Genomic DNA, 26,101 nt, shown 5'->3' with positions numbered 1-26,101 from the left:
CCACCCTCAGCAGTCATTAAATGGACGTGTGAGAATTCTGCAGAGCAGGATGGAAAGTCCTATGGTACACACGTTAGCTAAAAGTTCTCATTTGTCTCACATTTTGTTAGAGGCTGAACTTTTCTCTTCTTTGGAAGGTTAAACAAACAAACAAAAAAACCTTGAATTCATTTCCAGATCACAGTGTTTTTTCAAAGAAAATCTGTAAATAGACAACTGCCTGATTTGGGGGAGAAATAATAGAACTTCCTACAAGACACAAATATGATAGCAACTCGTCGTGGGCAGGCAGTGCTTTTATGGAGACCGGGACCCAGGGTGACAGGACAGTGAGCTAGGGATGGAAAGGGATCCCATGTCATCAGTTCAGGAAGAAGTCACTATGCTAAGGAGAGGACATGACATAGTGATTTGTCCTAGGGAGTCAAGAATGTAGGCTCCCTTAATAGCAGCATGATGACACTTCAGTCTGGTCCATTTAAAACATTCCACTGGATTGTAGTTTCCTCTTGACCACATATAAAGGGTATTTATTTGAGGAAAAAGCTGTTACTTAAATATGTAAGCCCACCTTAACCTTGGTCATGAACACCTGTCTCAAGGCAAGAAGAAGGACTCAGGTAGAGATGGCAAACGAATCTGAAACAGAACCATCTATGATTTTATATATAGACAGTGCTGGCAAACTCACCAGTTTCCACAGTGTCATTACTCCCACAAAGGCTGATTTCAAACTAGCAGCAGTTGGCTAACAAGATTCCTGAACATTTAACAACTGGCTCTCCCAGTAATGGCCAGCTCCAGCATACCACTACATGTATGATTTGGCCAGTAGAAATATGCTTTTTTTTTAGTTTATTTATTTATTTTGAGAGAGAGAGAGAACAAGTGGGGGGGAGGGAGAGAGAGAGAAAATCCCAAGCAGGCTCTGCACTATCAGTGCAGAGCCCAAAGTGGGGCCCAAACTCATGAAACGTGAGATCATGACCTGAGCCAAAATCAAGAGTAGGATGCTTAACTAACTGAGCCACCCAAGTGCCCCCAAATACCTTTTTTTTTTAACTTAAATTTGAGTGGTTGCCAGAAGCAAGAGGGTGGAAAGTATGCAAAATGGTGAAGGGGGTCAAAAGGTACAAACCTCCAACAACAAAATAAATAAGTTATGGGGATGGGAAGTACAGCCTGGTGACTATAGTTAATAATACTGTATTGTATTACATATTTGAGTTCATAGAAGAGTAGATCTAAAAAGTTCTCATCACAAGAAAAAGACTTTTGTAACCATGTATGATGGTGGGCATTCACTAAACTTACTGTGGTGATCATTTTGCAGTATATACAAATATCGTATCATTACATTGTATACCTGAAAACTAATTTAATGTCATATGTCGATTATACCTCAGTTTTTAAAAATTGAATTTGAATGCCTTTGGGGAGATACTCGCTGATGGCTATTCCTCCCAGTTATACCTGGTCCCTCTACTCCCTATTGCTTACTCAAGGTGTATCATCTGTTCAGCTACCTGCCTGGCCTTGACTTGCTTTGGCGTGGGTGGTACAGAGGCTGTTTTCAGCAGTAGCCCTGGGGTCCTTGCCTGTGTCTTTAAAATTGGGTCCCTTTCAGGCTTCTTTTCTTTTTTCTTTTTTTTTTTTTTTTGGTATGGAAACACAAAGGGGGTATTAAAAATTATGTGGATTACTCTTAACTCTCGCCCTCCTTTTTTAGCTTATGTAGATTTGGCTTTTTTAAGAATGCAGAATATTTATTGAAAGAGATACCTATGCATAGTTCCTATCTACTTTTGGCCAATAACTCTCTGACCTTGGGCAACTTACAAAATCTCTCAGAGCCTCTGTCCTTGATGGTTTCATTCATGTTCTCCTCTTTGAATGCTTGCCTCAGACAGCTGTTGTAAGGATTAAATAAGGAAAAGTTTTAATAATAACAGTAATAACAATTGCCGACCTCTGTTAGGCTCTTACACACGGCAGGGCCTGTGCTTGGCCTTTCCTTGGTACTAACATAATCAATGCCTGCAGGCCCCGGTGCGGTAGCTGGCACCTGTGAGGTGTCGTCAGTGATAGCTGTTACTTTTACTGTGGTTATTGTTTGTGCAACTATAAGAGACCATAGCGATAAAGAATCCAAAGCTGTGTTTCTCTGTTGTCAGATTATCACAGGACCATCAGTTAAGTACATACATATGGCCTCACATAAGAAACAAATTAACCATGGTTATATCTGTACTTTAGGAGTTTATCTTCTGTAACAGTAACTGTCAGAGAATATGCATACAGACAAGCCTATCGTTATACACACAAGTTGTTTGGGCTGTTTCATTGTTCTCATCATGCTTTCTGCCAAATGACTATTGGACAGGAGATGTGGTGCTGAGATTTCATTTCAGTATTCCATTTGAGAAATGGGGTAAAGTCTCTAATATTTCTGTTAAGTTTTATCCAGAAATCTTGGACTTTGGTAAAAGATACCCTTTCAATCAGGTTCACACGATCAATTTCCACTACGTTATGGTATTTGCCAGAATACAAGCAGGATTTTTTTTAAGTCCTTCAGAAAAGTGGATGCCATTTTATATATGAATCACGTGGTACAGGGCACTCTTGTTATTTTGAACAGAGTGTCTAAGGGAAACGCTAGGCTAAAGCGCTGGCTTGCCTCAGTGATCACCTTAGATGCTTATAGAGAGGGGCTTGCTGACTGAATCACTTTTGTTTCTAAATGAGAAAAAAGAATACCGCTCTAATTTAGTACTATTTCTGTGTGTCATCATAACAGCCTCCTAACAGTTACTTTGCGAGAATAATGCAGTAAGTGGTGAGCAGCACAGAGATCACCACTAGCTGGGTATTTATGGCTTGGAATTAAATGGCCAACACAGCAGCATACAAAAATCTGAACTGCACTGTATTTCAACCAATTGGAAGCAAACATAATATGCCTTGGAAACAATAGAAGACTCAAAAAGTGGGTGACTGGTCGTGAAAACACTGATGCCAGATGCACCTGGAACGCATAAGTTGTTTTGTGAAATACGAGTGTGCAAAAGGAATATTTCTAAATTCATATAATTTTTTACACAGTATGTGGTCATAAATATTAGCGTAGCTGAATTAATAAACTACTATAAGTCGTCACCTAAAGGTTTCAGCTCCATTCCTCAAGGATTATGTAGTTAAGCTTGCCAAGACACATTTCTGAGTATCTTCACTTTGGAGGAATGGGGATCATCTCCTTTTTCTCTGTGGTTCATTAAAGCTCTTAGATGTGTAGCTTAACGTGTTTTTCTCTCATTGCCAGCTCCTCCCCCTCTCCCCTTCCCCACCCTTTCACTCAGGTCAGGAAAGACTTTCACATGAGTTGAGAGGTAAAGAAGGAGGGAAGCAGCAAACTGGTTCCCAAGACTTACTTGCTTGGTAGGATCTAGTGTTAGACGAATGGGTAAAATGGGAACAAACATTCAGAAACCATTTTACAAAAGGCAGACTTAGTAAACTGAGGCTTGTGGTGCCATGAATAAGCCCCTCCATGCAAAGCCTAATAAAAGAACCTCAGAGAGATGAGAAGTGACAGCGGCAGAGGACACACATCATTTGTTCTAGACTTTTCTCCCCGTCTTGGTGTCAGGCTGCCAGAGGAGAGTCAGTCCCTTCACGGTCCCACATCAACAGTACGTGCTCAGCTCAGAAGTGTGGGAGCATACACCAAAGGTGAAGGCAAATGTGGAAAGAGAGTATGGAAACTTTTCCAGAAAGCTTCTAGAAGACTGGGAAGATCAGCAAATAAAGACACTCATGGTTAAACACAATCCATTAAAGCATTTCAGGATCAATTCTGCTTGCAAAGTTTAGAATGAAGATATTCCTTGCAAGCAGTCCATTTCTCCAAAAGGAGTGGGGCCGGGAGCGGCGGGAAGAATAGTGCTTACTTTTTATTGCCTAAGTACCACGTTTCAATTTTAAAGCGCTTTTTCAACCCAAATGCTAGTTACAACCAACCAGTCTTTTCCTAGCTTTGGGCTAAAAGTTACATCAATAATGGAACGTCGCCAGATTTGATTATTGACTGTCAAGACTGTGTATAGAAGCCTAATGACTGACTCCACATTGTAAAATAATCATGCCACGACAGAATTGACGCTTGTATTCACAAGAAAGCCTGGGGGCACTGTTAAAACATCGACTTCCCTTCATTTACACCAACTTCTGGTGGGAGAGGTTGCAGAAGGGTATAGAAGAAAATGTATGGGTAGGGAGCTAAATTTAGAATGAGCCAGGACTAATCATAGAAGCAATGGAAGAAATAATAGAAGAAAAATGAAATCAGTTCTTTGCCACCAGTCCAAAACTTAGAACTCCTGTATGTGAAAACATGTATTTATTTTAAAACACACTTTTTAAAAACAGAAATACATGCAAAAGAGAATTTATGTTTTGTAAATATGTACAGTAATAGAAAGGAGGGGAAAAAAAAACCTTTTTTCATGCAGAGAGCTCACAGGCAGAATAAAAGATGTGGTCTTGTGTTGCTTCTCTTCTCCTGCCAAGAGACTACATCCTCTTTTCGAGAGTGGTCGGCACTGGACAGAAGGCAGGCTTATCGGTGCTTCTCTGAGATCTTTGAAGATGGCCCTAACAGGGAAGACTTTCTTGCCTCTTGGGTCACAGGCTTGTAAGGACCCAATGTGGCATTGCCATAGGGTCATGGAAAAAAATGAAATCAAGGTGATAAGCAAAGATGAAAGCAAGGGAGAGAACGGGGCATTCTTTGACTACCTGGATCCAGTCAAGCCTGAGATCAGATCCACTCCTGTGAGGTAAACCAGTAAGTTCCAGGCCTTCAGACCTGTGTTCTCGCCATCTGCGGTGCTTTTCTGCCTCCCATACGCATGGGGCCTGGCTCTCACCTGCCTCGCTCCTACATGAATGTTGGTTGGGCTCCACTTGGATAGAGACTATGTGACAAGTAAAGGACATTGTCTCAAAAATAATTGCATTCTTTCTTTTTTTTTTAAGTTTATTTATTTTGAGAGAGGACAGAGAGAGTGCAAGTGGGAGAGGGGCAGAGAGAGGAGAAAGAGAGAATCCCAAGTAGGCTCCGTGCTCAGTGCAGAGCCTGACTTGGGGCTTGGTCTCACAACTGCGAGATTATGACCTGAGCCGAAATCAGGAGTCGGATGCTTTACCGACTGAGCCACCCAGGCACCCTCGAAATAATCGCATTCTAATGTATCCACTCAGAAAGACTACATTTTCTCCTAATTTCTTCTCACTGTTCAGGCCACCTGGTATAGGTCCTGAAGCTTACATTTCATTCCCTTCAAGAGAAACACATGTCTGCCCAGCCGTGTTTCTGCGTTAATAACCGTGTCACCTGTCCTTTGCTTGCCCAGAAAGATACCTTGACTTGGAGTCAGCCCACCCATTAGGCATACATAGGTAGCAAGGAAGAAGAAGCAATTTTTTGAAGCCATATTTCACCCTTTTAATCAGTAACCCTAAACTTCCTTTATTTCCCCATTTCATCCCCAACATTTCCTGTTGTCAGCTAAGCCGAAAATCTGGCTGTCATCCTTAGCTAAACCTTGTCCTCTTCCACCTACCCTGTAAATGCTATATCCATATGTATACATCTATGTCTATGTGTATGTATATGTGTATATATATGTGTATCTATTTATTTATAGATGTTTATATCTAAATGATCTGTAAATGCGACACTTAGTATTGGGGGATTTTTTTTCCTCTGACATTTACAATTGTTCCATGAGGGCAGGACTAAGCAAGGCACTTAGCATGTAGTGGGCACTCAGTAATTTTAGTGACAACTCCCAGATCTGTTTCCTCATCCTTATTTCCAGAGCAACCATCTTATTAATACAAGCTGTCATTTTGTGATGTATTTCCTGTACAACAGGTACCCCAGTGAAGTACATACTACTTCCGTCGCCATTTCACACATTTCCATCACCGTTTCACAGGAAACGAGCACAGAGGTTACAGAATCTACTCAAAGTCACACAAGTAGAAAGTGGAGAGGTCGTCTTATTCCAGAGCCTGTGCCCTTGTTGTCTGCCATGCTGAGCCCCTCCCGTCTTTGTTAGCTGCTGTAGAATCTCTTCTGATTTACCGGCTCAGCTTCCGGATTGGCTCTGTGCTTCCATCTCTGGAACGGTTTGCCAGAAGATCCATAAACTCCTTCAATGGCTCCTCCTTGTTTCATAGGAAAGCGCAGTGTCCGAGCATGAGCCCTCTGTGGCCCACCGCTACCCGCCTCACCACTTCCTCTCTCATTCGCACCCTGGCACCTCGTGCTCTCCCAGGCTCTGCATGGTTCCCGGTACATGTCGTGTTCTCTTTCCCTGTCAGGGGGTATTCTTCCGCCTTCCAGACCCAACCCTGCCTGGTTCCATCTCCAAGAAGCTCCCCTGACCTCCTCCTCTGAGTTGTGTCATCCTGAGTGCTTTTACGACACATACGTCAGTCATTTCTAAACATCAGTTCACTCTTCTATTTTGTGGTGGATGAGGATCATGTCTCCCAATTCTCTAGCACAGTCTGGCATCCAGGGATTGTTAAGCAGTGTTTAGTGAAGAATGGGCCATTAGGTTTCTCCATGATGATTTTCCACCACTATTTAGTAACTACATTTCTGTCCCTATATGACTTTTCGTTGTGATCCAAGGACCTGGTTTTGATATTTGCTTGGCCTGAGAAGACTGAGTTTTGCACACGTGATATGCCTGAGCTCTTGACTAAGAGAAGATAGAGTCAAGAATGACCCCCCCCACCCCCCCACCCACCGCTGCCGCCAAAACGTCCACATCCTAATTCCTGGAACCTGTGAATGCTATGTCACCTTATGTGGGAGAAGGGACTTGGCAGGTATGATTACATTAAGGATCTTGACCCAGAGAGATTATACTGGATTATCCAGGTGGGTCCAGTAGACCATAGGGATCCTTATAAGAGGAATGCAAGAGGATCAGAGTTAGAAAAAGAAGATATAAGGATGGAAGCAGAGATCAAAGAGGAGGGATGCTAAATTCCTGACTTCGAAAGTGGAAAAAGGAGCCGTATGCAAAGGTAGTCAGCCTCTAGAAACTGGAAAAGCCAAAGAAAAGATTTTCTCCTAGAGCCACTAGAAGGAGGACCATCCTACGGACCAGCATTAGACGTCTGACCTCCGAATTGGTGTTTTAAAAATCCATAAGTCCTTGGTAATTTGTTAAGTAGCAATAGGAAGCCAATATAGATCCGGCACCTTGAAATATAGTAGTGCTATAATAAATACCTATAAATGTGGAGTAGCTTTGGAATCGGGAAGTGGACAGAGACTGGAAGAATTCTGAGGAGCAGGATAGAAAAAGCCTAGGTTGCCTTGTACATACAGTTCGTAGAAATAGGGATTTTAAAGATTCTTCTGGGGAGGGCTCAGAAAAAAGAGCATGGTGAAGAAAACCTGTATCACCTCAGAGAATACAAGTCATCATAAACATACCGTTGGTAGAACCATTGGACATGAGGGGCACCTGGGTCAGCTAAGCGGCCAATTTTTTAGCTCAGGTCATGATTGTTCATGAGTTCAAGTCCTGTGTTGGACTCTGTGCTGACAGCTTGGAGCCTGGATCCTGCTTCAGATTCTGTGTCTCCCTCTCACTCTGCCCCTTCCCCGCTCATGCTCTGTCTCTGTCTCTCAAAAAATGACTAAACATCAGGGCACCTGGGTGGCTCAGTTGGTTAAGCGTCCAACTTCGGCTCAGGTCATAATCTCACAGTTTGTGAGTTTGAGCCCTGCCTTGGGCTCTGTGCTGAGAGCTCAGAGCCTGGAGCCTGCTTCAGATTCTGTTAACTCCCTCTCTCTCTGTCTGTCTGTCTCTCTGTCTCTCTCTCTCTGTCTCAAAAATAAACTTTAAAATTTTGTTAAATGAAGCAACATTTAAACATTTTTAAAAATTAAGAAAAAAAAAAGAAATACGGACGTGAAAGTTACCACCGGTAAGTGAAGGAAATAAGGAACATGTTATTAGAAACTGGAGGGAAGGCGGCACTTGTAATACGGTGGCCAAATGCTTAGCTAATCCTGTCCTACAAGGATGTGGAAAGCAGAACTTGTAAACAATGAACTTGAATCTTTAGCTGAGAAGACTTTTAAGTTGGAGTGTTGAAGTCAGGGCATAATTTCTTCTCGCTGCTTCTAATGAAATGTGACAGGACGGAGCTAAATTGAAGGAAGAATTATTAATGAAAAAAGAGCCAGGACTTACTGGTTTGGGGAACTCTTAGTCTGTCCAGATTGCAAAAGATGCTAAAACTAGGAGATTCACTGTCAGGAACACATGCTCTGGGGAGACAGCCAAGGGTGTGGCCAAACAATCTTTCGATACTCTCTGGTAAAAATGAAAAGGTCAGAGTGTTCAGTCACACAGATGACTCTTTGAAGAGATGAGGCACGTATCCCCTCGGCTGTCTCAGCAGAAGCCAGCCTTAGAGATGGGGTTGTCTAGGAAGTATCTGTGGAAGAACCCCCTGTGTGATGAAGTGAACCCCCATGCCACACACAGGAGGCCCGTGGCGTTCTTGAAGATATTACACCAGTTTGAACCAAAAGGGTCAGAGAGAGGGTGCATAAGGTGTCACACTCCCAAAATTCGTACAGGCAGGAAACAAGCTGATGAGACAGCCCAGCCACAAACATGTTGCTATCCTTCAAGAAGTAAGAATGACTCTACAAGGGTAGAACCACGGGCCCGGGGAGCAGAGTCTTAATCCACAGAGGATGATTACCAGGCCTTAGAAGCAAAGGGAGTCTGCCCAGTTGGATTTTGAAATTGCTTGGGACAAGGGACTCCTTTTTTTCGTCCATTTCTCCCTGTCTGAATGGGCATGCCTATAGCTGTCATCTCTTGCCTCCCCACCGTTGTATTTTGTGAGCAGGTAACTTGATTTCTAGTTCCACAGGTTCACAGATAGAGAGGAATTCTGCCCTAGGATGGATTAGATTCAGAGCCTCATTCATATCTAATTTAGATTATTTAGATAATGAGGTGTCGGACTTTTGAGCTGATGAGATTTGCCTAATACTTGAGACTTGGGTTGATGCTATATAGGGTTGAGACTCTGTGGTACCTTGGGGTGAACCTGTTTTGTATGTGGGAGACTTATGAATCTTTGGTATGAATCCAGGGGGAACCCTGTGGTAGGCCTAATAATTCCTGTCCACATCCTAATCCATGGAACCTGTAAATATGGTACCTTACACGGGAGAAGGGACTTTACAGGTGTGATTAAATTAAGGGTCTTGATGTGGTGGAGAGATTGTCTTGAATTATTTGAATAGGCCCAATATAATCACAGGGATCCTTTCAAGAGGGAAGTAGGAGAATCAGAGTTAGAAGAAGATGCCGGGTGCGCGGGTGGCTCAGTCGGTTAAGCGTCCGACTCTGGCTCGGGTCATGATCTCGCAGTTCGTGAGTTTGAGCCTTGCATCAGGCTATGTGCTGTCAGCGTATCCCTCTCTCTCTCTCTCTCAAAAATAAATAAACATTTAAAGAAAAAGAAGATGTAAGGACTGAGCAGAGGTCAGAGAGGAGAGAGGATGGATGCTACAGTGCTGCTTCGAAGCTGGAGGAGGGGACCACAAGCCAGCTAGTGCAGGTAACGTGTAGACGACAAGAAAGTCAAGGAAACAGATTCTCTCCTTAAGCCTCCAGATGGAAGGTAGCCGTGCAGCCTGCTGTTAGACTTCTGACCTCCAGAAGCATAAGATAATAAATGCGTGTGGTTTTCAGCCCCTACATTCGTGTTAACTTGCTACGGCCACAATAGGAGAACAGCAGATTTTCTGGGCACTGACAAATTTGGAATTGAAGAGAGATGTGGGTGTGTCCAGCGAGTTCAGGAAGGCTGGAGTCTGATTTTTGGCTGGCTTCTACAGCACAGTGAGTGTGAGAAAAACAATCGTGCCTGGAAGAAAAACTGGATCATTTAACTTTTTGTTTTTAGCTTTGACATTTGCAGTCTCTTGACTTAGTGAGGAAAACCTGTCAAGATTTTGGTTCATCACGGGAAAAGTTCAGCAACTCTGCATAAATGGTGACTTTTTATGATGGATGATACATTTCTTTATTCTAATATTTTATTAACTTTGATCAAATATACTTCGATTTTTGTGGCTGTTTTTTTACCCACCAGAAACGTCTGTTATAAAGCGTGGTTATTTTGTGCTAGACAGCTCTCTTAAATGCAATCTTTTAGGGACCACAGTCCATTGGTAGTTGAATTCCTAAAATGCTTGATCTTGTTGCTATGGATGACAATGAATACGATTGGCATCATATGTGTTTTGTTTGATGGCTGGAGAGATGTGAGAAATGGAAAAGTCAAGAAGTGTGTGGGGTTGGGTGTAGGTGCAGTTTTCTGGGGTATAAATCACAGATTGTGCCTCTCTTCCCTCTTACCTGTATCCAGGGAGCATTTAGCCTGATTTATTAACGCTTGTCCTACATCAGCTTGTCAAGCACTTTCACCTTTGTTTTGCATTCTAACCTCTGAATGGCATTTTAGCCCAATTTAAACTTTCAGCACTGAAGTTTCTTCCATATTCCTATGAAGCACACATAATTTAGTACAAATACATGACACAGTTGTACATCAGATTATTCAGAAAAGAAGACTGCTATGATTAATGTTAGGTAGTTCTGTGGTCAAGAAAACATACTTTTTTCTTTTTTTAGGTGAGCATTATGGTGGTCATTAGGACTATTCCTGAATATTCCAGTTCTAGCTCTTTTCAGACACATAGTAGGATTATACTTTCTCCACTCTCTTGAATTTTCAAGTGGTTCTCTGATCCGCTCTGGCCACGTAAGTATGAGCACTTAACTGTTCTGCTCTGGTCTTCCCTCCCCTGCCATGCTGATTATGACAGCACGTGCTGACATGGGACCTCTGTGAGCCTGAATCCCTGAAGAGCGGGGACACACAGAGCCCTGCTGCTCGTCTGCACATATAGCATGTGCAAGACGTAAACTTGTATCTTATTGAACCACCAGTACTGGGGACTATTTCTTACCGCGGTGTAATCTCCCCCATTCTAAGTGATATTCAGTGTCTCAGACAAAAACTGAATGTGGTTCTGACAAGTTAATTATTTGGGTATGTATTAATACTTCTTTGGAAAACTCGGAGAGGGGCACCTGGATGGTTCACTCAGTTAAGTGTCCGACTCTTGATTTCGGCTCATGTCATGATCTCACGGTTGTGAGTTCAAGGCCCACATCAGGCCCTGCGCTGACAGCATGAAGCCTGCTTGGGATTCTCTGTCTCCCTCTCTGCTCCTCCCCTGCTCATGTTCTCTTTCTCTCTCAAAATAAATAAATAAGCTTAAAAAAAAAAAAAAACTTGGAGATACCTCATCTTATTGCAAACATCCTCAGTTTCCAAGTCTCAGTGTAATTTGACAACATTATATATACCTTGTTACTTTTAATTACTGAAATACTGGCATAGTGACTTTAATGACTTTGTCTTAAATTTGTCAGTACACAACTTAATCTATTCGGAGCAACTTCTTACAACTGTTTACTTTTTAAAGTTACTTTAAATGTTTACAATCTATCTGGAGAAACAACAGTGCAAATTATATTAGGAGCCTTAAAACTGATTTGCCGCACTTGGCATTTGCTCAGTGTAAAACGAGATACATGGCTGTATTTTAATTTATAGAAAAAGAATTTCCGTAAAGCTGATACTTTCCACGTCACTTCCATCACTACTAAAATTCTAACCAAATACCAATAATCTGAATAACCTCCTTGGACAGGTAATTATGGATGGAAGTGTTGAGTTCATGAAATTATGATAATGTAGATGGATCTAAGTCAACACTTGCATCTGGTGGCTGGGACCTTGCTACTTTTTAATATCCAAAAATTGTGGTAGAATGAATGTGGCTCAGCTAATCACCATCATTCAGAAGACAAAAGCTAAAATTCCTTAATTTTTTTTAACATTTATTCATTTTTGAGAGTGAGAGAGAGCATGAACGGGGGAGGGGTAGAAAGTTTGGGTGACACAGAATCCGAAGCAGGCTCCAGGCTCTGAGCTGTCAGCACAGAGCCTGATGTGGGGCTCGAACTCACGGACCACAAAATCATGACCTGAGCCAAAGTCGGACGCTTAACTGACTGAGCCACACAGGCACCCCCCCCCCCTTTATTTTTGAAAGATGCGGTATCCTATCCCATGTTAATACCACATGAGAAATCACATATAAGACATCAAATGAGGCCGTTTTGTTAGAGAGTACATCCTATGGGTTACTCCTTCAAAGTGGAATAATTACTTATTTTATAGCTGATGTCTTCCTATTTTAAAAATATGTGTACGCCCCCTCCCCCACACCCTGAATGTTTTCTAGTTCTCATGTACTTTCTAAAATGCAGGGATTCAGTTGTACACACACGCAATCTGTATGTAGGGAGGACTCTTTGCAAAGTCACATTGAGTGAGTGCTTTTGTGTCTTTGCTCTGAGCACCTCCTTCACTAGCAATTCCAGGGGCTGTTTCTCCAACCCCCACTACTTGTCTCTAGGACTCCAGCTTCCTGCATCCATCTGGTCCCTGAGATTCCTTTATAAGACTGAACTTCCTACTGTTGGGCCCAGAAAAAGAAATTGAGGTTCCTCCCCACGCTTCCAACCCAGGAACAGCTCAGGGAGCCTCACAGGGTGACAGCTACCTAGATCCACTCAGACTCAAGGGACAACACAGGCCAACAAGTGATGGAAGAAAAGAAGTTCCATTTCTCACCAACAGGGAGGGTGCTTTCTGTCAGATGCCTAAACACATTGTGTGGCCGCCTTCAGAATTAAGGAGGGGTGGGGCGCCTGGCTGGCTCAGTCAGTGGAGCATGCGACTGGATCTCAGGGTTGTGAGTTTGGGCCCCGTGTTGGGTGTAGAGATTACATAAAAATAAAATCTTCAAAAAAAAAAAAAAAAGAAGAAGGGGAGGTTCGGGGAAATTTTTTAAAGAAGCTGTCAGTTTCTCTCAGGGTTCTGACTTTCCCTTTGGGAGATGCCACCCAGGGATTGGGGAAGCAGCATAAATACAGTTGGTTTGACTGTCTCCGGCCTCAGAGGAACTAAGAGAATGTTAAGTTTACTCTAGACACCGGCAAGTGTGTTCTGTTCATAAAGAAAGAAAATTACTCCAAACAAAGGAGAAAGTTGTTTGATTTACTGTTTACATAAACCTGTCACTACCTGGCATTAGTTTGCAAATATTTTTGAGAAACGAATGCTTTTTTCCAACTTACAGAGCCCCTAAGTATAAAACAGTTAAAGGGGTTGCTGCTCTGGTGGGCCTCTCTACGGACCCCCAGAGTGGCTTTGCAGCATATTTAGCACAAAGGTATCTTTTCTCTAAAGCAGAAGTTCTCAAACTTTTTTTGAATTTAAGAGTCACCTAGGACTCTTCTTTAAAATGCACATTCTGGGGGCGCCTGGGTGGCTCAGTCGGTTGGGCGCCTGACTTGGGCTCAGGTCACAATCTCGCGGTCCGTGAGTTCGAGCCCCGCGTCAGGCTCTGGGCTGATGGCTCAGAGCCTGGAGCCTGCTCCCGATTCTGTGTCTCCCTCTCTCTCTGCCCCTCCCCTGTTCGTGCTCTGTCTCTCTCTGTCTCAAAAATAAATAAAATGTTAAAAAAATAAAAAAAATAAAAAAATAAAATGCACATTCTGGGCCTCAATCCCAGAGACTCACACTCAGGAAGTCTTGGGTAGGGCCTGGGAATCTGTATTTTAACATGCATCTCAGATGATTCTGATACCAGCATGGATGGGTCATGAACCACTGCTCTGCAGACTGCTTTCTGGTGGCCTATTCAATGGCTTCATCTTAGCCCCACTTGGTCCCAGTTTATTTTAGGTACTTAGTTTACGAGTGTCATATACCAATAAAAGGGGCTTTTCTGCCAGGGAAAATGCTATCTTAGTTACCTCTTCCTCATCTCTCAAATTCTGCGTTCCTGTGTCTGGAGCACTCCAGATGTGGCACGACTCTCGGCTCTCTGGTGAGTCTGCTCTATCTGAGGCTCCCAATACCCTCGTCCTTCCAGCCCTTTCTGGTTTTCTCTGTTTGTTTGCTTTTCTTTTTCTTTTTCTTTGTTTAAGCAGACCTCTTTAAACCTCCCCTTCCCCAACCAACAAACCCTGAGGAGAGTTAAGTGATGTTTATCAGCAAATATAAAACTGACATCTTGGTGCAAACACAGCTAACTGATAAACACGTCAATGATCCTGTGTAGCAAGGTGCTGGATGTTCTGAGGGATACAAAGAACAAATCCAAATGAGTCATGTTTTTAAAAATAAATGAAGCTCACAATCAGACAGCACTTGACGGGCAATAATTGAAAAGACACTATCAAGTGTTGGCGGGGACATGGAGAAAGTGGAACCGTCTTGCACCCCAAGTGAGAATGTCAAAAGGTGCAGCCGCTTTGGAAAACAGTTTGGTGATATCTTAAATAGTTAAATGTACCTCACCATATAATCGAGCTCTTCAGTGTTAGGAATCTGCCCAAGAGAAGTGACAAAGACTTACACATGAGTGTTCATAGAAGTATTATTCATAATATCCTCAAACTTGAAACAACCCAAATATCCGTCCAGTGGTGAATGCATATAATACGGTATATCCATACATTGGAATATCATTTAGCAGTTAAAAGAAATGAAATACTAAAAGATGCGACAATATAGGTAAACCTCAGAAACATTATAAGCGAAACATGCCAGACACCAAAGGCTATATATTATAAGGTTCCATGTACGTGAATCTATAAAAGGCATACTCAGACAGAAGGCAGATTTGTGGTTGCCTGAGGCTACAGAGGAGAGCAGAAAACAACTGCCAGTGGGTTTGAAGAAACTTTTTAGGATGACGCAACAGTTCTAAAACTGGATTGTGGTGGTAATTACACAGTTCAGTAAACTTACCAAAATCACTTAATCACACATTTATAATGGAATTTTATGGAATATAAATGTTACCACGATAAAGTGGTTAAATACTTTTTAAAACAAGGCATATAGCAAATTAAAGAATCAGTTGTTCTCTTCTCTGCAAAAGAAATAGAGAGATACAGGGGCGCCTGGGTGGCTCAGTCGGTTAAGCGTCCGACTTCGGCTCAGGTCATGATCTCTCAGTCCGTGAGTTCCAGCCCTGTGTCAGGCTCTGTGCTGACAGCTCAGAGCCTGGAGCCTGTTTCAGATTCTGTGTCTCCCTCTTTCTCTGACCCTCCCCCGTTCATGCTCTGTCTCTCTCTGTCTCAAAAATAAATAAACGTTAAAAAAAAAAAAAAAGAAAGAAATAGAGAGATACAAGTCAGAGTATGGCCTGCAGGCCTCGGGGTCCCTATAACATTCTCAGGATGTCCTCGAGGTCATTTTCCTCACAATGCTAAGAAGCATTTTGCCTTTTTTGCTGTGTTGACATTTGCACTGATGGTACAGAAGCGGCAGCGGGTGAAACTGCTGGTGTCTTACACCAGTCAAGGCGGTGGCACCAAACCTCGTCAGCAGTCATCGTATCCACCACCACCATGTGCTTCTAATGGAAGAACACGTTCCACTGTCACTTCAGAGTGTCCTTCATGAAGCAGTAAATTTATTTAATGATATTGTCTTGTGCCTTGGATGCATACCTTCTTAAAAATTTTTTTAATGTTTGTTTATTTTTGAGAGAGAGAGAGAGAGAGACAGAGTGCAAGTGGGGGAGGGCCAGAGAGAGAGGGAGACACAGAATCCGAAGCAGGCTCCAGGCTCCGAGCTGTCAGCACAGAGCCCGATGCGGGGCTCGAACTCACAAATCGTGAGATCATGACCTGAGCCGAAGTCGGACGCTTACCCGACTGAGCCACCCAGGCACACCTGTGCACAGCTTTGTAATAGTCTATGCGATGAAATGGGAGATAGGCACACATAAAACATTTTTTCTGCGCACCCAGGTAGGGCGGTTATCCCAAGGAAAAGTACTTCTGCAGTTGATTGAGTTGCAGGCTGAACTAGCAATTGTTTTTATGGAACACTGTCTCTACTTTAGAAAAAAAAAATGTGTGGCAGATAAATTATGGATATTCAGACTTGGGTATTTGGCAAACATCGTCTCAAGAATGAATGAAGAGAACTTGTCACTTCAAAGACAACAATTGGCAGTATGTGTTGCCAGTCATAAAATTCAAATGTTAAGCCAAAATTAGAATTTTGGAAAACTTTATACCACCACAAGCTTCCGTCAGGATCTCCTGACAGATTTCTGTCAGGATTCTGACAGCTTCTGTCAAGATTTTCCTGATGAGATCGATGGTGATTTTAACAAATGTGATTTCTTTTTTCATCTTGTATAATGAAATCTGTCAAAATCTGGAGAATATGGGCAAAGGGTGCTTGATACTAAAACAGTTTGAGAACTGCCGGCCTAGTGGCCGATAGCGTGGACGCGGAGGACCCTTCTTGGGTTGAAATCCCAACGCTATCACTTATTTCTTGTGTGGTCTCAGGTAAGTGCTTCATCTCTCAATGCCTCAGCTTTCTCATCTATAAAATGGGAATAAAAACGGTACCTATTGGGGCGCGTGGGTGACTCAGTTGGTCAAGCGTCTGATTCTTGGTTTCTGCTAGGTTCATGATCTCATGGTTTCGTGAGTCCGAGCCCCATGTCGGGCTCTGTGCTGCCAGCATGGAGCCTGCTTGGGACTCTCTCTCTCTCCCTCTCTCTCTGCCCTTCCCCCACTCATGGTGTCTCTGTCCCTATCACAGTAAATCAATAAACTTTAAAATAAGAAGAAGAAGAAAGTAAAAATAAAACCGGTAGCTATCTCAGAAATGTGGACATAAAAATGAGTTAATATATGTAAATAATTGTGAATATTAAAATGAGTTCATATACGGAAATCACTTAGTATAGTGCCTGACTTAGAGTACGTGGTCATTGGGTCGTTGTTACGATCTTGGTGAGTGGTGATTTGTAAAAGCTAATGCATTTTACGTGTGCAATCCATAGAAATGTGTGTGTAATTATGTATACTTTCTTTTTCCTTTTGTGTAACTGGGAAATCTGAAGCTGAGATTCCTCCCCGAGCCTCTGCCTCGGTTTTGGTCCTCCCGCTTCCTGGCAGTGTGCACCTGTGCGTGGTGTCCGGGGGGCTGGCCCGTCCCGTCCGCCCAGCCTCTGTTGCTTGGGGTTTCCTTCTTCTCCTAGCAACCACACAGTGTGGTTTTAAGGAAGATGTGGTGACTCAGTGCCATTATGAAGGGTACGGTTTAATAGATTGAGTATAAACAGAATACAGTTGTGTACGGTTTCTAGTCTTAGTATTAGAAGCCGCGTTCCTGCCTCAGCAGTGTTCAAAATGACATCATTTTAGCTCAGCGTTTGGGAACTTATGTGAGTAGAGAAAAAGTGGAAGTCCCCGTCATATGTCTATTTTCAGTGCTTAATCCAAGCTGACAGGAAGTTTAAGGGGAAAAAGATGACTAACTTGGAACCTACCTCTGCAGTCCTTCCAGAGGGACGACATGTGAGCTATTTTTCTCTCTCACTGTTAAAAAGACGTTCATCACATGTTGACCTTGCTCACTTGTGCAACCAGTAATGTGACTCGCAGCTCCCGTCAAGTGCTGGGCCTCGCCCTCCCGGAGCCGGTGCCCTGCTTTGTAAACACGAAGGTACTTCGTCTGTTGTTCCCTGACTGTGTCAGCAGAAGGAACAGTTATATATTTTATACCCATTAAAAGGTGGTGAAAACACTCCAAAGTTTAGTGTGAGGTAAACAAGGTAGGATAGACTGCCAGAGAATCGTAATGGTTGTTTCTTTTCCTAGAAGATCACAGACAAAATTACCCTCTGTTGTGGAGTACCGATGTTACACAGATACGCTCACGTTTGATGGTGAATAGCCCAAAACCCACAGTGTGTAAATCACTGGAGGTTCACGGATTTAAGTGGCTTCTGCTATCCTGAGAGAAAGATGAACTCTTGAAACAAGAGTTCATTTGGGGGCCATCTGTTTTATCTGTCATCCCACATCCCTCTGCATCTGGGAAGAACAGCGGGCCAGCCCGTGCGAGTCTTTATTCCTTGCCCCAGCCTAGGCTTTGAATTATTGCCGCACATCAAGATCCTTGCACGCACACCGGCCCTTGTTAAATAGGTTGAGAACAGCCCTGACTTTCATTTCGGGGGTGTGTTTTAGGAGCCAGTTATAACGCCTCCTGAATATTTTGTAAAGGTAATGTTGTATAAATACAAAGCAGTGCCATTATCGAGATGGTCTAAATACAGAGCAGTACCACAACTGAGGCAGCGTGCTTACGGATATACTTGCATTTTAAGATTGAGAGTGTTTCTTTCCCACGTGGCTAGTATACTGGGAATAGGAAATCAGATCAGACTAAAAGCCAAAGAAGTGCTTCTCGAATATAGGTTGGTAGTGAATTTTATTAATTCAATTGAATTCAATCTCACAATATTTGTTATGGGTGGAATAGATTTAGTTATTTTTAATCATGTCCTTCTCTCTGTCACTGCTAGGGCCTTGTGCAAACTTCATGTCTCAATAACTACAGATGTCTTTTGTAAATAGAATGCACTGAAGTTAGTTGACCTGGGCATGTGAACAGTGTCTGTGATTATACTACGGCAGCTCTTTGACACTAGAATCTTCTGTTCTTTGAGTCTCTTCCTATTTTTAGTAGCTCCTAAAAACACCTAAAAATCACATATGAGTTGCACATAATTTTCAAAAATAGTTAATGGCTGTTTTTAAAACTCCCGCCTCTTTTCACGACAGTGTTCCAAAATCTTTGGCGGTTTCACCTTACAGTGTGATATCTTTGCAAGGATTTTTGTCCTTGTGAAGTAACCAGCTGTGAAGGGTCTCAAGCAAAACTAACATTTCTGTGATGACAGTTTATGCTGTTGTTTAATTGTCGATTCTCATCTTGTCTTCTATGTGTCTGTTTGTGTTTTTCAGGAAAAAAGTGCCAGTTCAAATGTACGACTTAAAACTAATAAAGAGATTCCAGGATTAGTTCATCAACCCAGAGCAAAGTAAGTTCTAGTTCCTTTTTTCCTTATATTGTTTTTAAAGCTAATAATATTTTCAGAGTGAGCTTAGTTTTGCCTGCCAGATAATCAAGATGTATTATAAAGCTTCAGTGATTGAGACACTGTGATTTGGTCTAATGGAACAGAGCAGAGAGTGCCAAAAAAGACCCACAATAACTGACAGAACAGACATGTCAAATCAGTTAGAAGAAAATAAAAGGAAATATCTTTATGACTATGGGGTAGGGAAGAATTTTGAAAAAGTCACAAAAGATGCAGATCTTTGAAGAAAAATGATTAATATGACTGCATTAAAATTAAGAACTTCTTTTTATCAAAATTTGCTGTAGGAGAGTAGAAGGAAGTGATGGAATATATTTACCATGCATATAATTGATAACGGTTGGGTTTCCAGAATATGTAAAGTAACTCTATAAATCAATAAGTAAAAAACAGAGAGCTCATAGAAAAAGAAGCTAAAGATATGAACAACCATTTTACTGAAGAGGAAACATGAATAGCTAACGTCTAGGAAGAAATACCATTTCACACCACAAGATTGGCAAAAAATTTAGAAGTCTGACAATACAAATGGTTGACCAGGATGTTGAACAACAGGCCTCTTTACCCTAGTGGAAGTATAAACTGGTACAATTACTTTGGAAAAGTGTGTAGTTTCTAAGAAAATTGTACCTGGGCATACCTTGCCCACCAGCGATTCCCCCTCTCAGGTATATACCCTAGAAAAACTTGTACATGGGTGCTGGAAGACCTAGTTGACCTGGAAAATTCTACATATCAGTGAAAATGAATGACTTAGAGCTGCACCTGTCAAGATGGAAGAAGGTCATGAATGTAAGGTTGCACGAGAAGGGAAGTAAGTGGTAGTCCCTGCCTGCTATAGTTTCATTTGCATAAAGTTCAAAAACAAGCCGAATGAATCAACCTATTATATATGTCTGTGATAAAACAATAAAGACAAGCAAGGAAATGAAAAGGCATTAAACTTGGAAGCGTGGTTCTTTCTCACTGGATGGAAGACAATGGGACCAGGGGTTCTGTTTCTTAATCTGAGTGGTGATGATATGGGTGTTCCTTTAACTATTGTTATGTAAAACTGTACAAATAACATATGTTTTCTATGTGTTATGAATTGCACAATTAAAAAGTTAAAGAGAATAATGGGTATTTTTCTAGAATTGTTCTAGAACCGAATCTACCTTGGCGATAAAATGCACTTTGTGTGACACTCAAGCTATCTCTCCTTTCCTTCAAAGAGGCTCCATTTTCCCAGAGCTACAAATCTGTTTTGTGGTGTTCCATCTAAATATGAACAAATTCCCTGAGGGTGCTGATCACACTGGTGGCACAGTCACCCCCACCCTAAAATAAATTCATGTATGTAATAGTAGTTCCATAAATCCATGCCATAAGCAGAAGAAGTTGTGTTATGTCTGATTCTTCCCAGGAAATCGAGACAAAAATAACCTAGTTCATAATCACTTTACCCTGGCTCGGTGTCTGTGGAGGTGCTGCAGGTGGTTAGGCCTCTTCAGGGGGTGGTGATGAGCTCAAGGATTTAATTTTTTTACTTTCAAAGAAAACTGGACATTTTAAAATCCACTTATCATCTATAATGTCAGTGGAATAGTAAAGCCAATTTTTGAACCGTTGGGTACACATTATGTCATAATCACAACCTTCCTGTCCACTTCACTGATAATCACTTTTATCAACACTAATTGTATCTGCCTTGGAGAGACAGCAGATATCTCATGATACAACCAAGTCATGTTTTCATCCAAGCCATTCAATATATGCTATTTTTAAATGTTTCCCATATCTCTGAGTTCTAAGAAGAGACTATAAGAAGGAGAATTTCTTTTTCCCTTTAGTGTGAATACTTATTTAATTTAGACATACTGAAGCAGCCTCCTTTGCAAACTGATATGTGCTGAAGCTTTCAGAGAAATTGACTAAATTGGCTTGTGTGTTTACATTAAAATTAGGAAGAAAATCCTCTGTTATTCGTGTGTGTGTGTGTGTGTGTGTGCGTTTTAAACTATGAGTCAGAACCTGGGTTACTGGAATTCAACTACGAAATCTTTCTGGAAGGCCACAAGAAGTTTTACTTTTCCTCCTTGCTGACACAGGTGATTAAGAAACTATTATTTATTATGCAGTGTATACATAAGATAATGAGTTTCTTTTCCCCGGAAGTGGAAGGACAACCCCATACCTGATAACAGGAGATTTATTAATAATAAAGATAGATGGTCTTCACATCTTCATCTGAGGTACTATGCAGAGCACATTCTTCCTGACTTTGGGATCTCATGAGAGTGACCTAATGTCATCAGGCTTCAGTTTTCTCAGAGAAAAATAGAGGAGAATCATCGTCTCTTACAGGGCTAGAGATATTTATAAATGAAATAATGTATGACCCAGTGCCAATCACAGTATCTGATGCTGGTTAAGAATGCCTTAACAGTTAGAAACAACCCAAATGCCCTTTGGGGTGCCTGAGTGGCTCAGTCGGTTGAGCTTCCAGCTCTCGGTTTCAACTCAGGTCATGACCTCAACGGTTTGTGAGTCCTGCATTGGGCTCTGCGCTGAGAGTGCAGAGCATGCTTGGGATTCTCTCATTCCCTCTCTCTCTCTCTGCCCCTCCCCCCATCAATAAAATAAACTTTATTTCAAAAAAAAAGAAAAGAAATAACCCAAATGCCCTTTTACAGGAAATTGGGTAAATGAACCCCACTGCCTTCACACAGTGAAATATTAGTTAAAACTCACAACACTAGATGGGACCGAGGAATATAATAATAGGAGAAAAGAGTAAATCCTGAAAGATTACAGAAAGCATGATGCACTCTTTGTAAAGTTAAAAACAACTAAATAAATCATCTGCTTTTTAGAGCACATGTAGAGGCAGTAAAGCTATACAAAGGGGAAAGTAAGGGGATGTTGGTTCCCTTAAATTGAGGAAACACACATGGGTAGGAAGTAAATTAGCTCTAGGTTGTTGTCAAGGTCCTCGCATTCGTTTTTTACTTTGGCTTCATGAGTGCATATTATACTATTTAAAAAAAAACTATATTCGACTAAATAAAAGTAGCTGTGCGTGACTATAAGCAAGGGTGTGTCATAATGTGAGGATTAGGATTAAGCCACTTTCCTGAGATCCAGTTGAGCAATGATGATGATGATTTTGAAGAAATAACTATTCAGGCCAAGATTTGCCAGGAACCCACTGAGTAATTGCATTTCATTTTTGCAGGTGAAGTATTAGGGAGTTAGGACCTTGTCTTCTGATACTTTTGTGGCTTGGGCTTTTATTATTGGAAACTTTTTTTTAAGTCCCTAAAAATGAAAGCCATATATCTTTCAGCTCAAACCCTCATCTTGCCCACCCTCTTCATTCCTTTGATTACTTGTCTTTAAGATTCCATACTGTTATCATCCCTAGTCTCATGAAACTGAGAAATCACAGACAGAAGAGTCTTTGACGATTCAAGGTTAACTCACAAGAGCTCTGCCAGCACCAACTGGGGGCACGGGAAGTGCTCCAGGAAAACGTTGTGCTTTCCGCGACTGAGTTTATTAGAAAGAAATAGGAATTACTGAAATTGTTAAGTTTGATTAGTTAAATCAAGTACCAGCATACAGACTTTTCTAAAAGACTTTTAGATCTAATTAATCTCGGCATCAAATACTCACTTTGTAAGTGGATACATAAACAGTCTAATTATCCCTTTCTAATACCTTGAGGAAAGACAGGCCAGTGTGCTTTTTTCTCCCGCACCATTCACAGCCACCAAATTGTGCAGCAGAAAGGGCTTAAGAATCCAGTTATTACTTAAGGACTGGTTCTCACAGCGCAGTTTGAAGGTAAAAACTAATATTAATGCCATTGTGTTGATAGAGTTTCCACGTGAAAAGAGAGCATCCATGTTTATCCTGGCAGGAGACCGCTGAGACGGATCATTTATTTCATCAGAGTGAAAATGCCATCTCTGTCCCTGTTGAAGGGATTTCAGGGCTTGCCTGTGAAACGAACCCACAGAGAACAGCAGAGTAAACCTCGCTCTTTCAGGTCACACCGTACTTAAGGTGATGTACACACAGCAAGGACCTCTTAGTGCCATTGGCTCCAAGCGGCCGTGTCTGCCACACTCCCAGGGATGGCGGAGTTTATCTGAAAGAGCTCATTTGGTGCATCGGGGTCTGATAATAAATAAGTCACCTTTCCATTCATCTTTCTGGCTAACACAGCCCACATACTATATTTCAAGGTGGCAAGAAGTCAGTCCATCTGCTGGGAGACACTTCTTGGTAGGTTTTGAAATGAGACGGAGGCAGGCCGGGATATTCTTGCTCTTAGACAAAGAGAAAGCAGGCAACATTCCTGTATCAGTGGGGTGTGATGGTAGAGATGCACCGACGGAAGGCCAGTTGCCTGTGTTTGGGTAGAATTGTTTCAAGGCACACCTGAAAATGAAAATGGTGTTTTACTTCTCAACCATTATACCCTCTACCCCAGAGTAAGGTTACTGTTTGGTTCAGGATTCAGGTAGGGTTGAAAACACCCTGTCTTGACTAATTCATTCTGGGTTGAGTAGCTTTTGTTCAGTTTGCTTTAATCAAGGAATGCCTTTTCTTTTTTTAATGGTTAGAAAGTAGGTAAACTACACAAACCACTAAGGTTTTTGTGCTTGCTTACTATCCATGCATCTTGAGGTCCTCACTGTTACCTTTGGCATCAAGCTCCTATTATGGACCCTGATCTCTGCATTCCTGATCCCAGGGATCTTGTCAGTCTAATATGTATATGTCTGAGTACTAACTAAGCACCCCTGTTTTCATGTTTTGATACTTCAATAAAGGAGTTAATGGAAGTTAGTAACAGTCATACAACGTTAGTGCCGGAAGGGACTACACTTCACCATGCTAACAAACTGAACTGCCTCGTGAGGGATCACGAATCACATGAATTGAAATAGGGACCACTCAGTCAATTGATTAAATATTTCCCTTCCATTATACACAAAGCAATATATGTAAAAAACTCTAACCTAAAAGTTTCCACAATGGACATCTGATCCTAAAAATGCCATTTTTATGAGGTCTCTTGGAATCTCCCAGGGAAACTAATGTGTGTGTGTGTGTGGTCATCCATATTAAGATATATGTGTGTATATGCGTGCATATGTGTATGCGGTTATCTATTAAGATGTATCTATGTCTATATGTCTACTGCCTTTCTATCTGGGACCCAGAGCTGTCCAGCAACCTCATCTGCTGAAAGTTTGGCCAGGAACAGGGAGGATGCCCAGAACATGTCTGAGCAGCCACATTGACTGCCAGAATATGCCTGTTCGCCACTCACAGGAAGCCCCCTAGGCTCTCTCCCTCAGATCCTGTTTGCACTAACGTTGGACACAACTCTAATGGATTTGGGTGTGCTAAGCATGGGGCAGAAGCAGCTGCTGGGAAGAAAACTGAAAGAGAACCAATACCTTCTTTGACCAGAAGAAATGAGAGCGGTTCAAAGCAGGCAGAGAACAAAAGCCTATAGTTTAAGGCCACTTTGCTTAAGGAGAGCCAGCTCTCCCCATCTCAAGAGGCTCCAGGGAGTGTTCCCGTATCACAGAGAGAGATTGTGGTTTAAGGCCTTGGGAGTGGCTGCTAGTCATTAAGTGAAAGTCAAGTAATGTTTGTGATAGATCCTCTATTAAAGTTTAGAAGGTGTGCATTCAAAATGGCTCAAATGAAAAATGTTTTGGCACTTAAAGAAGTAAAACCACAGGGAATCTGGGAAAACTCAGGTAGGCAAAATGGCTTCTCCACCCAGCCAGAGAAGGAAAGGAGGCTGTTTAATATATTCTCATGCTCCCAGATTCTGGCCTGCCTTTCTAGCCTGCAACAAGAGAAGGCCTGTTTCTGAAACAGGACATATACCTCACTTGAATTATCAAGGACAGGAAAAATGACATGATATAGAAGTGAAAGTGGATTGCTGGTATAAGATAGTTTGTCATTTTCCTCTTGTATCAGAGCTGATGTCCTCGTGCCCCCAGATTTTAAATCTTGCTTTTACACACAGGGGAAAACCTCCTTCAAGCCCCATTATCTGTCATTGGAGGCCTGAAGGGTGTGGGGTCCCTTGTGCCATTCTCTGCGGCCCCTAAAGGAGGAGGCATAGTGCTAAGGGGTATGTCAGGTGGGCTGTCCCCTACACCGAGACTTGAAGGGAAGGAGCTATTCCAGAGCCACCCCTCCCCCCACCCCCAGCCACTGCAACAAGTAAGCACTAACAGTGAAAGAAGCGCGTTGTGTGATGTGTCTCTTAGCCCAGAATCCTGAACCTCCTTGGACCACCTACACCTATTTCCTGTCATTAAGACCATGTTGCCTCCAAGACGTTTTCCTCCCCACGCACTTCCCATCTGTGATTCTTCTCTGTTCTCCTTACCTTCTTCTGTTTTGTCTCCCCCCGCCCCAAACTGTGTCCATCTGACTAAGTAGGCTGTTAAATAGCATTAGACAAGCAAGCACACAGGGCAAGCGCTACTCAGATATGCTTCCTGACGCACTCCCACATCCCAGTGGAATTGCACTTCCCAAAAGGTGCATTGGCCGTCACCACTGCACAAAGCGTTCAGGGACAATGTCAAGTTCTTTGCCTGTTTGCCGCCAGCCCACACCTCTATGCTCAGCTGCATACCATGCTAAATACCAGTCTTTATAAAATACACATTTCACCATAACAACTTGGATATATTTTCTTTTTCCAGTTACACACAGTGTGAAATATGCCATGTACTGCTTGGCTACGCCTTTTTTTTTTAACAAATGTGTATCTGAAGAAATCATTTGGCACACACCTCCCAGTAACATCACTATAAATAACATGTACGTTGAAAAGAAATTGTATTCCTTAAATCATAGGAACTTGTAGACTTTTAT

General features: G+C 42.1%; 1 protein-coding gene across 1 annotated transcript in view; it reads left to right on the top strand.

Annotated features, from left to right (window-relative positions):
• The window catches only part of CF1H1orf21 (chromosome F1 C1orf21 homolog), a 227,372-nt gene that overhangs the window by 177,420 nt on the left and 23,851 nt on the right, over positions 1–26,101 (top strand). The window contains exon 4 of the mRNA XM_060643724.3: positions 19,059–19,135. Within this exon, the coding sequence (XP_060499707.1) occupies positions 19,059–19,135 (77 nt within the window). The remainder of the gene's footprint in view (positions 1–19,058; positions 19,136–26,101) is intronic.

Source organism: Panthera onca, chromosome F1 (genome assembly GCF_046562875.1).
Source record: "Panthera onca isolate mPanOnc1 chromosome F1, mPanOnc1 haplotype 2, whole genome shotgun sequence".
In the NCBI taxonomy this organism is placed as follows: domain Eukaryota; kingdom Metazoa; phylum Chordata; class Mammalia; order Carnivora; family Felidae; genus Panthera; species Panthera onca.
The sequence above is the reverse complement of the archived record's forward strand: the minus strand, read 5'-3'. Positions and strand labels throughout refer to the sequence as shown.